Genomic DNA, 16,926 nt, shown 5'->3' with positions numbered 1-16,926 from the left:
TGGGTGAAGAAATATCTCCTCATTTCTGTCCTGAATAGTCTATCCCGAATCCTCATACTGTGACCGCTGGTTCTGGACACACCGTCCATCGGGAACATCTTCTTTGCATCTAATCTGTCCAGTCCTGTTAGAATTTTATAAGTCTCTATGAGATCCCCCTCATTCATTTGAACTCTAGCGAAAACAATCCCAACCTAGTCAATCTCTCTTCATACGTCAGATCCCAAATCAACCTGGTAAACCTTTGCTGCACTCCCTCGAGAGCAAAAGCATCCTTCCTCAGAAAAGAAGACCGAAACTGCACACAATATTCTGGGTGTGGCCTCACAAAGGCCCTTTATAACTGCAGCAACACATCCCTGCTCCTGTACTCAACCTCTCACAATGAAGCCAACATACCATTTGCCTTCTCTACTTGCCTTCAGCGACTGGTGCACAAGGATGCCCAGGTCCTGTTGCACACTCCCTTTTCCCAATTTACAGACATTCAGATAGTAATCTGCTTTCTTGTTTTGCTTCCGAAGTGAATAACCTCACATTTATCCAAATTATACCGCTTCAGCCCTTGATTTGCCCACTCGCCCAACCTGTTGAGATCATGTTGAAGGATCTCAGCATCCTCGTCACAGTTCACCCTCCCACCCAACTTGGTGTCATCTGCAAACTTGGAGATGTCACATTTTGTTCCCTCATCTAAATCATCCGCTCAGTCATTAGCAAAATGATGGATGTGGCTGTCGACAGCGTGATCAAAAGGCACTTGCAAAGGAATACCACCTTGCTAGTGTTAATTTGGATTCTGCATGGCCAATCAGCTGCTGACCTAATGACAGCAATGGCCTAAGCATGAACAAAAGAGCTAAACTGCAGAAATGAGACTGACAGTCCTTGACAGCATTTGACTGAGTATGACATTAAGGAGGTCTTGTAAAACTGCAGTCAATGGGAAAAAGGGGAAAACTCTGTCTGTTGGTGTCATACCTAGCACAATGGATGATGCTTCTGCTTGTTGAAGTTTAATTATCTCAGCCCAAGGACATAACTGCAAGAGTTCCTCAGGGCAGTGCTCTATGTCCAAGCATCTTCAGCTACTTTATCAATTACCTCCCTCACAATGTTCCCCCCAGCCTGCCTCCAACTGCCAACCCCCAACCACAACAGTTGCCTTTCATAAGATCAGAAGTGGGAATGCTCAGTGCTTATTGCACAATATTGCACAATATTTGCGATTCTTAGTTACTGAAACAGATAATGTCCATGTGCAGCAGGACCTGGTTGACATTCAGTGTTGAGCTAAAAAGTAGCAAGTATCATTTATGTTACACAAGTGCCAGTCAAAGACCATCTCCAATGAGAGAAAGTTATACCATCACCCTTTTACATTCAATAGCACTACCATCACTGAATCCCCCACTGTTGACATTCTGGGGGTTACCATTGACCAACAACTTAACTAAACTAACCATACAATAAATAGTGTGTCTACAAAAACAGTTTTTAAGATTGCGGTTTTGATCTTGTATAATTCTCGGATGAACTTTACTGCGCAGCTTTCCAGCCCAAAGTTATCAATGGAATAAAATAATGAGACCATAAGTTGTAGAAGCAGAAGTAAACAATTAAGCCCTGAGACAGCTCTGCCATTCAGTATGGTCATTGCTGATCTGATGACCGTCAACTCCACTTTTCTGCCTTTTTCCATAACTCTTGATTCCCTTACAGATGAAAAATGTCTATCTCAGTCTTGAATATAATTAGTGTTCAGTTGTGGAAGGCGACGATAAAAAGGGGGAAAATTCAGTGTGGGAGACAGCGAAACTATAAAGATTTTCAGAATGACAAGGGGAATGAAAGTTATTAATTATAGAAGAATGTAGGATTACAGATAGAAAAATAGTGTAAAATAAGACAGTGAAGTTGTGTCAGAGATGACTAGAAGGTGGTTGGAGGAAGTAAGAAAGTTTTTTTCCTTTAATATGCCATACCAAGGGAGATTTTTAATTAGAACAAAAATTGGTTTATGAAAAAGACTGACTTCTCAAATTTTTTATGATTCTAAACACTTAGTTCATACTTGAAGATTGCTGCTTTTTTCTTCTAGGCTGCAAGCTTGATGCAGAACCCCCAGTTACAACAACTGTAAGTTATATTTTTCATTTTTTATAAATTTACATAAAAAACATTTTAACTGAATATTTTTCAATATATGTTTGTATTATGAACAGAATATCAGGAATGATGTCTAATGCGATTAGTGGTCCTGCAGCAGGTGTAGGAGGTCTTACAGATATGGGCAGCCTTATACAAGCGTAAGTAGTTGTACTTGTAACCTTTGACAATGTAAACTTTGACTAATATTTTTCATAAATTATGATGCAGAATATTAAGTTTTCAATATTAGCTATTTCTGAGAATCAACTACTAGGTATTTCTGTAGAGTTACAAATACTACTTTAATCCAGTAACTCAAATAAATAAACTGCAGAACTATAGCTCATGCAGTTTATGAAGAGCCACAAGACTGAATGAAAGCTATACATTCTATAATTGCATAATAATTTGATTGACCTGTTTGCACAATGTAACCCACAAATGCCTAATGACAGTTTTGAATCTCTTAAAGTGCTTTTAAAATGCACAGACACAGATGATGCTCAGATTTTTGATTGGTGCATTCTAATATTTGGCCACCAACAAATCAGTACTTGAATGTAGAGATAACAAAGTGTGGAGCTGGAAGAACACAGCAGGCCAGGCAGCATCAGAGGAACAGGAAAGCTGACGTTTCGGGTTGGGACCCTTCTTCAGAAATCTTTCTGAAGAAAGTCCCGACTCGAAATATCAGCTTTGTTGATGCTGCTTGGCCTGCTGTGTTCTTCCAAGTCCACACTTTGTTATCTCTGACTCCAGCATCTGCAGTTCTTGCTACCTCAGTACTTGAATGTACCTATGTTTCCTGCAGCTGCAGTAAAGAAATGTCGAGAAAAATCTGATATTAGTGTAATGAACCTGAATAGAATCTCCCAAAAGATGGCACCACCAAAATACAAACAGTTACTGACAGTCCCGAATAACTTGCATTGTAATAGATACAATTTGCACCTTAAAACCAGGGACACTCGTAAATCAGAAACAATTTGCAACTGAAAACTTGGAGTAGGTGCAAGACAGAAATGAATGAAAAAAATTTTGTCTGGGATTTTTGGTAGAGAGTAGCTACACTATCTTGAAGATTGAATTATTTCGCTATACCAGTGGTGAAGGGATTTCCCTACCAAGGATGTAGGTAAAGTATTTCCCATTCCATGACAGCTGCAAACTGAAATCTTTCGTAATTTTGCAAAATGGGGAATGAATCATCAGCGCACTGCTTATAGATTATTTATATGGTGATAATCTTAATAGATTTCCCAACACAGTGCGACCTTGGTTCAAGATACCTCCTGATCACAGATGCAGAAAGTCTTAACTATATGGGGAGTGATCATTTGGAGCCTGGACAGTCAGGTAGTGTGGTTGTCGATGTTCAGGATCGAGACTGATATGATGTGGTCTTGACCAGTGGAGGTCTGAAATCTGAAACTCTGAATATAGTAGCAGTAAGAATTAGGAATAGGGTTTTGGAGGGTTAAGAGCTCAGAGTAAAGGAGATTGGAAATTGAGTCGCATGGAGAAATGGAATATATGGATAGTACGAGTTGGGATATTGGGGCTCAAGCAGAAAGTGAAAGGGAGAAATTCTGTCATTGGTTATTGATTAAAGTAATATCAGCACCATGGAGGGTGAGCAGCACTTGTTGGGGAGCTGGTTATAAATATGGAAGGACTACTGAGGAAGAGAGGAGGAAGTTCTTAAACTGAAAAGAGATTGATCTTTGGATTTTTTTATCACCTGGCCACTGAGGTAGAAACTAATATTTAATATGTCTGTGAAGGGGATAAATATCTGAAGAGGGGAGGAATATTGAAGAACCTGGAGGGTTATAGGAGACAGCACCATTGCCAGGAGTTTGAGGCATCCTCTTGTGCTGACATTTCCCTTGCTCAGTGGTGGTCTGGTCTTCTGATTCTTGGAACTTCCCACACAACGACATCAGTTGTTAATAGAGCTGGTCCCTGACTTGGGATGTATCACTTCAATCAGCATCATTGAATGAGAAAATACAATCAACAGAAAATAGAACTGAAGTCTCATCAGCCAGCGCACCAACAGAATTAGTTATTTTTTCTTCATTCACAAGATGAGGGGATTGCTGACTGGGTAGCATTTATTGCCCATCCCTAATTGCCCGGAAGGCAGCGAAGAGTCAACCACATTGCTGTGAATCTGGAGTCACATGTAGACCAGACCAGGTAAGGAAGGAGTTTCCTTCCCTAAAGGGCATTAGTGTACCAGATGGATTTTTTTTCAACAATCAACAATGTATTCATAGCCATCATTTGACTCTTAATTCCAGATTTTTTTATTGAATTCAAATTCCACCATCCACCATGGAAAGATTTGAACCCAGGTCCCCAGAACATTACCTGAGTCTCTAGATTAACATTCCACTGATAATACCACTAGACCGTCACCTCCCCAAGTGAGAGCAAATAAAGATTAGCTTCTGTGATGTTGTGGACACTTCAGAAGGAGGCAGAGTTAGTTTAAAAATGCTTCAATCTTGTCCTTTTTTTGTATGTTGGGCCCCAGTGTCATTGTTCGTAGAGCCTTATCCACCAATTAACTGAATTGTCCACTATCACTAGGGTTAGCATTGACCAGAAAGGCAGCTGGACCAACTGCAGTTAAAAGTACAGGTCAGAGAGTGGGTAGTGTATGTATGGCTCCTCAACCCTTTTCCACACGCATAAGCCACACATCTGGGGTGTCACTGAAATATGGTTTCACACACGAGTGCACGGTTCTTTAATAATAAATTTTCTTACACAAAGAAATAGATTATAGCCAAGCTATGCAGATATAGAGAACAGTTTAGAAAAAAATCAAAAGGCACAGCACAACAAACTTTTAACCTATTTCCCACACCATCAATTCGAGTCCAAAGAATTTACCTCTGTATGAAATTATTAATTGATTCTCCCCAATTTCTTTCCTGTGAACTGTAGAATCTTCTTACATGAACACCCATAAAACTGACGTCTTAAACTATCCCAGTTTCTAATAATCTGCAAATTTCTAACCAAAGCCGCCTTCTGGAAACTGCACAAACTAAACTTCTGTAAAGTTAACTTATTTGCTTAACTGCTCTGAAAATCTCCTTTCTAAGAGAGAAAGTATATTTGTTTCTGAACTCAGTCTGGTCTCCTCTGAACTGACCTAAAAACTTTCAGCCTCTGTGTTTTTCTAAACTAAACTAAACTCATTGATTATTCTAAACTGAAAACAAGTTGATGGCTTTCCATATTTACTCTACCTGTCCTAAACCATCACAATATAAACATTTTCCATTGACACTTCGGGGGTCATATCTATATGCTTTCTAAGCAATGCTAGATTAGGTCACTGTTCCACAAGAACTCTGACCTTGATTTTATTTTAAACAAACTCTTTAGAAAAGTAACCAATATCCAAATGTCACTATTTCGAAATCTAAACTCCAAAACTTTTATCCACCCGCCTTTCATCAAATCTTGTCAGTTTGAGTGCTGGCAAAAATATTTAAGGAATTTGATACTATTCAGGGTGAAGCAGTTTGCTAGATTGGTACCTCATTCACCACCTTAAACATTCACTCCCTCTACCACCAGTAGAAGTTGCAAAAGTGGGTACAATTGATAAGATGCACTGCAGCAACTCACCAAGACTCCTTTGATAGCACCTTCCAATACCTTGCTATCTGCTATCTAGAAGGACAAGGGTAGCAGATCTGTGGAACACCACTGCTTGCACAATTCCCTCAAAATCATCTGACATCCTGACTTGATTATATATCATTGTTCCTTCTTCAGTACTGAATCAAAATTCTGGAACTCCCTTCCTGATAGCACTTTAGAAATAAATTCACTGCATAGACTGCAGTAGTTCAAAAAAGCAAGCCACTAACAACCTTCTGAGGGTATTTGAGTAATGACAGTATATGTTTCCTTACCTGAAATATCTGCATTCCATGAATAAATAGGAAGTGAATATTCAGTCCATTTTATGTAGCTGTTGAATTCAGTTTTGCATTGGAAACGGTAAACAGGCAGGCTATAGATTAGCTATTAGTGTATTTCCAGGACTAGCAAAGACAGTTTCACAGTTAAACGCTTCCAATTTTTTTAAAAAACAGTTCTTTTTAAGCTGCAGCTTCTCTTTAATGAAACCAGCCTTGTTTCTCCTTTGTTTTTACCTTGCCCAGCTCTTTCCTGTGACCTCAAATATAACTAAGCTTACGTTACTCTTCCATGCCAAAAATTTATTTTCCTATCAGTAGTTCCTTCCAAGTAGCTTAATCCATCACACACTTGAATACTGTGCTCAAATGTCAAGCAAGGACCACTGGACTCCAGTCCTCAAGACAACCCTTGGTAGAAATACAAGATAGAAGTGGAGAGTTGATATCCATGCACCTTTTTAACCATGTGAGCCATCAAATAATCCAAGCAAAATTGAAGTTGCTGAAAATTCAGGATTCTTGAAGGGTCACTACCAGTTCGTTTTGCCAGAACTTCTTTTAATATCCTAGGATGCAATCTATCAATTCAAAGGCACTTATTGGCCTTTAGCCCTGTTATTTTCCTGAGTACTTTTTTCTGTAGTGATAATTATTGTATTTATTTCTTTTCCCCCTTTTTACCTCTAGATGATTCAGTAGTTTTGAATTATTGATCATGTCTTGAACCATGAAGACTGATGCAAAGTACAATGATTCAACTCCTCTTCCATTTCCTTGCTCCCCCATTATTATTTCCCCAGCCTCATTCTCCAGGGGGCCGATGCATTTTCCTTTTGCATGTTTTTATTTTATTAATTGCACTACCCTACAATTCTATCAACAGAAATGTTTCAAAATTGTATAAAATGGCCTTTCTTAGTTAACTTCTTATCTGTTTTGTCTAGAGGACAGCAGTTTGCACAGCAGATGCAGGAAGAGAATCCAGAGCTAATAGAACAGTTGAGGAACCAGATCCGATCCCGATCATTCAGTGGCAGCAATGAAGATCACTCGTGATGTGAGTATTAACCGTTCTTTGTTGATTATCTAAACTTAGCACCCCTGCAATTATCAAATTTAAAATGTACTTGTAGAGATACAAAGTCACTTAAATTCTCCAATTTTATTTGGTATATGGATGACATTATTGTTATACAACCTAAAATCTCATTTTCGTAGATATATAAAATCAAATGAAATTTCAGCATGAAATGCTAAATGATGATCATATGAGGTATTCTGACAAGATGTATTTTTCTCTTTACTCTGAATAAGAGGGTGCATAGCTTTAGTATTGTTGACCTGCGAAATTTTCACTGTTACATGGCCTACTGATGCTGACTTCAGTTTGATCATACTCCTTACATTGCTATAAGGATATCCATCCCAATTTTTGCATTGTGTTTTCATAATATTTTCTGCTCAAACAGGGAAGAAATATCAGAAATCCCAAAGATGCTGGATGTCAGGAGCAAGTACTTATCAATTTTGAATGCCACAGCTTATACAAAACAGACAGGAACATCAGACTGTAATTCACAGTTACCCGATAATTAAGATGATTTTGAGAATGTACAATTTTACAGTTTGTGTATAATATGTTTGCAGGATATAATAAGTTTCTATTGTATGTGTGTAAGTTAATAGATGTGAAGAAATACATTTTCAGTTGTCATTGGAGTCTGAACATTTGATTCTTTAAGCTTGGATTAACAGTATTGTACAAATATGAATTGTTACAGCAACAGATTAGCGTTGTGCTCATTGAAATATGACACTTAGAATTGCATTTGGACAATGTAATGAAAATCAGTTACTGGAAATAAGTTAGAGTGTTAATGTATTAGTTATTTCAACTTATTTTGCACTTTATTCAGAATCTAGGAGAGATACCTACAAATGTTTAATTATGCATCTTGGGCATTCTTTCAAATAATATCCTGGATATCATTGAGATGAACTAAAATGTTTATTATAGTTCTCATCTGATAATTTTCCATTGACAATGCTAACATTGACATGTTACTTCTCCAGTCACCATATTCCTTAGCATCCTCTGCCTGCTCCTCAAAAAAAGGAAGCTATAGATTGAATCATAAAACGGGCACAACACAGGAGCCAATTTGGCAGGTCGTACATGTACCAGCTCTCTGCAAGAATATTTCAGCTAAACCTACTGGCCTGTCTTTACGCCATAGCTTTATAAATTGCTTTTCCTATGAATAATTTTCCAATTTCCTTTCGAAAACCAAGATTAAATCTGCTTTCACCATGCACTTGGGACATTCCTCATTGCACAAAAAAGTCTATCCTGACATCGCCTCTGCTTCATATGCTAACTGCTTTAAATCTGTGTACTTTCATTCTTTTCCTTCCAGCAATGGACAGGTGTCCTATCTACGTTATCCAGACACCTCACGATCTTGATCACACCTTTTCTGTCACCTGTTAACTTTTTTCAGGAGAACAGCCCTACCTTGCAGAACCTGCCCATGTAGTTGAAGTATCTCATCTGCAGAATCAATTACATATTGCTGTTGCACCTTCTGCAGAATTGCAGCATTCATTTGTGCAAAAGGACTAAACATGGTAAACACACAATGAATGGACCCACTGACCAGTGAGTTCAGAACCAAGGGGCACAGTTCAAGGATACAAGGTATGCTATTTAGGACTCTGAGATGAAGAGAAATTGCTTCACCTAGAGACTGGTCAGCTTGTAGAACACTGCCATAGAAAGTGGTTGAGGCCAAAATTTTATATGTCTTCAAGGAGTTAGATATCATTCTTAGGGCTAAAGGGATCAAAAATATATGGGGACAAAATGAGAAAACGGTACTGAGTTGAATGATCAGCCTGAACATATTGAATGACAGAGCCGTCTCAAGATGCTGGATGGCCTATTACTATTTCCTATGTTTCTATGAATAGTTTTTACCCTTTTACCAATGCCTTTGCATAGAGTTAATAGAGTCATATAGCATGGAAACAGACCCTTCGGTCTGACTCGTCCATGTCAACCAAGTTTCCCAAACTAAACTAGTCACATGTGCCTGCATTTGGCCCATATCCCCCTAAATCTTTCCAATTCATGTACCTGTCCAAATGTCTTTTAAATGTTGTAACTGTACCTGCATCTACCACTTCCTGTGACAGTTCATTTGAACGTAATACTCCAACCAGTGTTGTATAGCATTCTCCATAACTTTCTTGCTTTTGTACTCTATTTCCGTGTTTATAAAGCTGGATTCCATATGCCTTATTGAACAATATGCCTCACATTCCTCTGCTGTTGCACTCATTAGAATTTAAGTCATTAGTTTGTATTGCCTTTCCCCTTTCTTCCTACAAAAATGTATCACTTAGCACTTTTCTGCAATGTTTCATCTACCACAAGGCCATCAGTTCCAGCCTGTGTCCTTTTCAGGCCTCTTATCTTCCTCCTTAAGGCTCTCAATACTTCCAATAAATTTTGTATCTGCAAGTTTTGAGATTGTGCCCCATACACCCAAGTTCAGATCATTAATATACATAAAGAAAAGCAATGGCCCTAATATTGACTCCTGGGGAATCCCACTGTATACAATTCTCTGACTTTTAAAAAAAACACTAATGTTTCCAATTACTCAGTTAGCTTTGTAACTTTGAATGCTGCCTTTTAGTTTGTATGTGTGTAAGTAAGGTTAAAAACACTGATATGGGCCTACGTTATGGGTGCCAATGGCAGGCCAGAAAGCTGCCTTAATCTTTTTGGGATACTTGACTGCATTTCATGGGAGTCAAGCCAATAATTAGTTGCCATTGGGACTGCTAGCCTTTTAAAGATGGCCATCTAACCACCTGGGGCTGCTGGTCAGTTGAAGGGCAGCAGTTCAGCAGCACCGTCCTGTATCTTAACTACCTCCTTTTTCAACATAATTCCAGCAGCAACATCTTCAGTAAAGACAGATGCAAAGTATTTATTTAGTACCTTAGCTATACCCTTAACTTTAATGTGCAAGTTCCCATTTTGGTCCCTAATCGGCTGTACTCTACTTTTATTTTACTAACTGTCTAATTTGGGATTTTAATTGTTTCTAATAAAGTGAAAAAAAAATTTAGAATTATACAATGCTGTAAATCAGAAATATAATCTGTTTCATTAAGATTTTACTGGTGCCACATGGTCTGATTCCACTTTCCTGTTAACTGTCTATGTTTTAATGATACTCTTTCTTTTCAAGCACTTACTTAATGTCCTTTCAAAAGGCTATGAACTTAGAATGAGATTTGCACAAATTTTTAAAGTATATGTGTAATGCACATCTGTCTTCATGGTGTAAATATTTGCTAATAAAAATTGATTAATTGTCTCCCCATCTTTTATTTAACATGATCAATGTGTAACAAGTTAGTTGTTAGTCCAATCATTTATTGTTTTTGTCTTTACAGTTGCAATATTTATGGAATAATGCTGTTCCATTGTTTTATAACAATAATCAATAACATTTTATCTTGTAACGTAAACTCAAAACTCTAAACATATGAAATGTAAGAATTGGTGATTACTTATAAACTTAAAATTCTGCAGAACTTCAGGAACTGAAATTTAACAGGAAACCTTGGCATCTGTTTGAACATTGCCTGTAGCTCTAGTAACAGTCATAATTGGAGTTTAGATTAGACATGTCTCTGCTGTTTCATGTCTAGTATTTAATTGACTAAGAATAATGCAGCAATACAAAATTTTTAAAGTTTACCAAATTTACAATTGGATATGAAGTCTGTGGTGCAATATATTTAATGTGAACTGTGCATGGGACAAACACTATAAATGTCTTGTGTTGCAACAGATTTTAGATTATTTTTCATTACAACCACAAATCCTTTTACCTGCACATCCCAACTTCCATTGTTTGAATACTCGAAGTTCCTAGGTGATACAGTAATTAATTGAAGTATGCATTGTGCCACTAACATTTTAAATGAGCCAATTGTACCTCATGCACATTAATTAATTACTGTACAAAGTGGTAACATGCTCCAGCACAACAGGTAAGGGAAATGCATGCATTCTCCTTTTACTTTGCTGTAAGTGATTGAGATATTTCTTAAGTAACTTCACTAGAACAGGTCTTCCATTGTAAGCACTTGCATTTATTGTTAATGTTTGTAATCTTCAACTGAACAAGTGTACACATTTTACATTAGGAAACTTCTCACAAGTAATCTTGTAGAACATTGTTCATAGTCTGGCATATATGTAGTTCTGGCCTGGAGCTACAAGTGCTACACCTGCCCCCATACCTCCTCCCTCACCCCCATCCCAGGCCCCAAGAAGACTTTCCACATCAAGCAGATGTTCACCTGCACATCTGCCAATGTGGTATACTGCATCCGCTGTACCCGGTGTGGCTTCCTCTACATCGGGGAAACCAAGCGGAGACTCGGGGACCGCTTTGCAGAACACCTACGCTCGGTTCGCAACAAACAACTGCACCTCCCAGTCGCGAACCATTTCAACTCCCCCTCCCATTCCTCAGACGACATGTCCATCCTGGGCCTCCTGCAGTGCCACAACGATGCCACCCGAAGGTTGCAGGAACAGCAACTCATATTCTGCTTGGGAACCCTGCAGCCCAATGGTTATCAATGTGGATTTCACAAGTTTCAAAATCTCCCCTCCCCCTACCGCATCCCAAAACCAGTCCAGCTCGTCCCTGCCTCCCTAACCTGTTCTTCCTCCCACCTATCCCCTCCTCCCACCTCAAGCCGCACCTCCATCTCCTACCGACTAACCTCATCCCACCCCCTTGACCTGTCCGTCCTTCCTGGACTGACCAATCCCCTCCCTAACTCCCCACCTACACTCACCTTTACTGGCCCCATCCCCGCCTCTTCGACCTGTTTGTTTCCTCTCCACCTATCCTCTCCTCTATCCATCTTCTATCCGCCTCTCACTCTCTCCCTATTTATTTCAGAACCCCCTTCCCCTCCCTCTTTTCTGATGAAGGGTCTAGGCCCGAAACGTCAGCCTCTCTGCTCCTATGATGCTGCTTGGCTTGCTGTGTTCATCCAGCCCTGCACCTTGTTGTCAATGGTACTTCTGTTGGTTGACCTAGGTTTGTTTTCCCCAGAACTGTTGTATATTGAGCAATGCAATTAGAATCAATCTACAGTGGAGGAAAAGGAGAGAGAATCCTTCATTTGTGTTAATTAAAAGTTTAGTAACCTGCTCTCATCTATATTAGAACATATGGTGACAACTAGTGCACACAAAGTGTCCTATAATCAGTGGGCACCATAGTCATCATTAAATAATTGTTCAAAATAAATCCTTAGTTTGTATTAATAATTTTAGGTGAGATCCAAGCAAACTAAGATTTTTTTTGTGGTGCCTTACTAAAAGGATTCTTGCAGTACTGCCCGATTATATGTGGGAACTGGGATTCCTAATATCAAGTAAAATAGCTTTATTCCTTTTCACAGATTAAAGAATTGGATCATTGTTCCACTTGTCTTTTTTTTCCAGAAAAAAAGACAGTTCTTACCTGCAAATCTGTCTTAATAATTTAGTACATTCTGCAATCATTCATCAATGAGAAATGCCCCATGCTGATGTACTTTTGAAGATAAGGTGTATAAGGTTGTACTGTTTTATAAATTATCAGGAGTACGTTATTCCACTCCTTGTGCTTATCCTTTATTCAATAAGACCATGACTGATCTGAAGGTAGCCTCAACTCCACATTCTTGTGTGTCTCTGATATCCTGTTAAGAATCTATCTATCCCTGCCTCCACAGCTGTCAATACAAAACAATTCCACAGACTCGTGCCTCTTTGAGAAAAACTTTCTCCTTCTCTGTCTTAAAAGGACAACCTCGTTTCTAAACTGTGACACCTAGCTCTTGTCTTTGCTGTAATGGAAAACATCCTCTCAGTCTCCACCCTGTCAGTGCGCTCAGGATCCTGTGTTTCAATAGATCAGGTCTTATTCTTCTAAACTCTAACAGATACAGGCCCAAATAACCACTCTTTCCCACCAGTCCCACACCAATTCACATGTTGCTAACTCAAACAACCCATTTATGCTTGCTTACTGCCTCCTGTTAGCAAAGAGAGAGGGTTAGTAAGCTAACCGTGTGCAATATCTTTTGTTGTGGTAACTTGCTCAATGCCTGAAGATCCAAATGCACCAAATCTACAGGTTCTCCTTTATCCATATTGCTTACTTCCTCAAATGAACTTTAATTAATTGGTCAAGTATGATAACCCTTTTGCAAAACTATGTTGACTCTGCCTGATTACATTGATATTTTCCTAGTGCCATGCTATAACCTCCTTACTAATAGATCTTAGCATTTTCCTGAGATGAAAAATATTAACTGGTCTGTAGTTTCCTAGTCTCAGTACTGGTGACTGTAAAACCATAATAGATTGATTGATTTTTACAACAATCAGTTTCACTAACGTCCTTAACTGGTCTGGCCTACATGTGACTCCAGAACCACAAAACAACATGGTTGGCTGAGCAAGTGTTCAGACCAAGGACCAATCAGGGATGGATACCAGTTGCTGGCCTTCACAGTGATACCCACATTCCATGAAAGAACATAGAAAAAGTAAATAGGTTTTTAAAACTGGCCTTCTAAAGATCCTTGCAAAACTATTCTTACAACTTGGATTTTGGCTTTGCTGATCAAAGGCAATTGATATTAGCAGACCCACATCTGTGATCTGAAATTCACAATCTTATAATGAGAGAGTAGATGAGCATAGCACAAGTCTAACAATTAGTATTTTATCACAATACAGCACTAAGAAGCAAAAATCTATCGAACATATCCATCATATGCTCCTGTATACTGTTAAGCAGGAAACACTATAATGAGTCATGTCTGATAAATCTTTGAGATTTTCAAAGAGGTAACCAAGAGGATGGATGAGGGTAGGGCAGTGGATGTTGTCTATATGGACTTTAGTAAGGCCTTTGATAAGGTCCTGCATGGCAGGACAGTCATGAAGGTTAGGTGGTATGGGATCCAGGGAGAGCTAGCTAATTAGATTCAAAATTGGCTCATTGGTAGGAAGTAGAGGGTGATGGTTGAAGGTTGTTTCTTGGACTGGAGCCCTGAGACTAGTGGTGTGCCACAGGGGTTGGTTCTGAGACCTTTTTGTTATTTACATAAATGTTCTGGATGTGAATGTACAAGGTGTGATTTGTAAGTTTGTGAATGATAGAAAATTAGGAGGTATCGTTCATAGCAAAGAAGGTTATCAAGAATTACAGAGGGATCTTGATCAGACGAGGTAGTGGACTGAGGATTGGCAGATGCAATTCAATACAGATAAATGTGAGGTGTTGCATTTTGGAAAGTCAAGCAAAGGTAGGACTTGTACAGTAAATGCTAAGGTCCTGAGGAATGTTGTGGAACAGAGGGACCTAGGAGTACAATTACATAGTTCTTTGAAAATGGTGTCACAGATGGATGGGGTGGTGAAGAAGGCATTTAGCATAGGAGTTGGGATGTTGTGCTACAACTATATAAGTCATTGGTGAGGCAGCAGTTGGAGTATTGTGTTCAGTTTTTGTCACCCTGTTAAAGACATAGTTTAACTGGAAAATTTGCAAAGATGATTTACAAGGATGTTGCCAAGACTAGTAGGCCTAAGTTATAGGGAGCGGTTGGCCAGGGTAGGACTTTATTCCTTGGAAGGTAGGAGAATGAGGGGTGACTTTATTGAGGTGTATAAAATCACAAGGGGCATAGATAGGATGAATGCATGTAGTCTTTTTCCCAGGGATGGGGAATTGAAAACTAGAGTGCATAGGTTTAAGGTGAAAAGGGATAGATTTAAGAAGGACCTGAGGGGCAACCACTTCATGCAGAGAGCGGTGCGTATATGGAATGGGCTGACAGGGAAAGTGGTTGAGGCAGGTACAGTAGCAACATTTGGGTAGATACATGGATGAGAAGGGTTTAGAGGGATATGGACCAAATGTGGGCAATTGGAACTAGCTGAGTGGGCACCAGGGTCAGCTGAAGGGCTGTTTCCCTGCTGAATTGCTCTATGACTTACTCTGAGTGTGTTTAGACTAAAATAGAGTTAAGTTTCTCATGAGAAATTTTATATGGCAACAATACAACTAACCAGCAGTAGTATACTGAACAAAAGCTAAATAAATAAATTAGTCCAAAATCTGTATTTTATGTAATTTAACAATGTCTATGAATGTATGTAGAAATTGGCAATTGTAGAACGTCTCCCTAATTAGTCAAGGAAAACATACAATATCCCAGGACTGTTGCAAGAGTTGCTGCTGTTTGCCCCTACCCCCACACCCTAGAAACTGGGAAGAAAAATCTGAATCAATTGTTAGTTGATTAGCATGTTAATTATTTCCGCTATTTTGGCTCTGCTTCTGTCATAGTGTAATCAATTACTTTTAATTCAATACCCTTGAGATAAATTGAAAGTGTTTAATGTAGTCATCAGTAATTACATGTCCAATTCATTACTTTCTTTTTGCTGATGTAGTTTTGTAAAAGGTTCAATATTTAACCAATATTCTTACCATCATCTATATTAAAGCATGTCATTCTGTAATCCATTTATTGCTTCTGATGCAAGGAAATATTGCTCTGTTCCTCAGGAACCTGCTGAGAGAAATCTTTTCAGTTGAGATTGCATAGGTCTGCTATGTTGACCAATAGTATTTACATAATTAACAAACCCCTGGTACAAATGCAAATACTTGGGTTAGTACAGCCAATATGTGGGTTGCTTGCACTGGCATCTGAAATAATGTTTTAACATTTTTTGTCAACAAGATGTATGTGGTGAAGTATTGTTGGCTAATTCCTGACCAGTTAAGTGCCTTGTTAATACTTGGTAACAACAGAAGGAATCAAAACAGAGCTGCTTATATAGGCCTCAGCTCTGATTGGGAAAAGTAGCCGAAGAATAGCCATAAAATGCTGCCAGTCATACAAAGTGTTCCCATCTAAGGCATCAGATCTCACGTGTCAGTCACTTTCTACAAGACATTTACAATTTTTATTGTTATGAAGATGCTCATAATTAATATTGTTTGAAAGACTTGAGATTTGCTGGATTGTGGGAATAGTCAGTAAGGAAGACGGTCAGTGTGGAGGAGACTTCAGGGAGTGATGTGAAGGCCGAATGAGAATACTGTGTTTTAACTAAGGTTTACTGCAAGAAGTAAGCTTCAGAGAAGTAAGGATATAGATCAAGAGTACGAGCAGGGTGGCATTACAAATTACAGCAGGGAAAGCAGTTGATTGATGAGTAGGATAGGTGACTATTTGTAGTTTCTAGAGTAAAAGTAAGGTACTCATTTATACGTTTAGATCACCATTATTTTTCTTTTTAAAAAAAGTTGGTTAAATTTAACCTTGATATTGGTGATTTTAAAAAAATGAAATATTATGATTAAAGGGAAAAGAGCAGGGAATCCATCTACATACATAATTTATAAACCAATTTGTTTCTGATAGCATCATTTAAGTAGTCTCCAAATTTGCAAAAATCTGCTAACTTTTCCAAGGATCAAGAGATTGATGTGTTAACAGCAGGAACTTCATTAAACAGATGTTCATGCTGTAGGCAGCAAGGTTAGAACTAAGCTGTTTCTCCACAAAATGGCCAATGATATCATTTTCAAGTGATTGGACTCTTAATTAAAGTGAAAGTCTACCATATTTACATATACACAATCCTTTACAAATCCAATATTGCTTCTCTCCAGTCAGTTCAATGTTGAGTCCCTCTATCCTTAATTAC

The 16,926-nt window shown here is 38.6% G+C and overlaps 1 protein-coding gene across 2 annotated transcripts in view; it reads left to right on the top strand.

Annotated features, from left to right (window-relative positions):
* The window catches only part of sgtb (small glutamine rich tetratricopeptide repeat co-chaperone beta), a 56,374-nt gene extending 45,407 nt beyond the window's left edge, over positions 1–10,967 (top strand). For both annotated transcript variants that reach the window (XM_048603497.1, XM_048603489.1), the window contains exons 9-12: positions 2,102–2,139; positions 2,226–2,309; positions 7,046–7,158; positions 7,571–10,967. In XM_048603497.1, the coding sequence (XP_048459454.1) occupies positions 2,102–2,139; positions 2,226–2,309; positions 7,046–7,157 (234 nt within the window). In that variant the 3' untranslated portion in view covers position 7,158; positions 7,571–10,967. The remainder of the gene's footprint in view (positions 1–2,101; positions 2,140–2,225; positions 2,310–7,045; positions 7,159–7,570) is intronic.
* The last annotated feature ends 5,959 nt before the right edge of the window (positions 10,968–16,926 follow it).

The sequence above is a fragment of the Rhincodon typus genome, chromosome 1 (genome assembly GCF_021869965.1).
Source record: "Rhincodon typus isolate 14 chromosome 1, sRhiTyp1.1, whole genome shotgun sequence".
In the NCBI taxonomy this organism is placed as follows: Eukaryota; Metazoa; Chordata; class Chondrichthyes; order Orectolobiformes; family Rhincodontidae; genus Rhincodon; species Rhincodon typus.
This window is presented reverse-complemented; position numbering and strand designations above follow the sequence as displayed.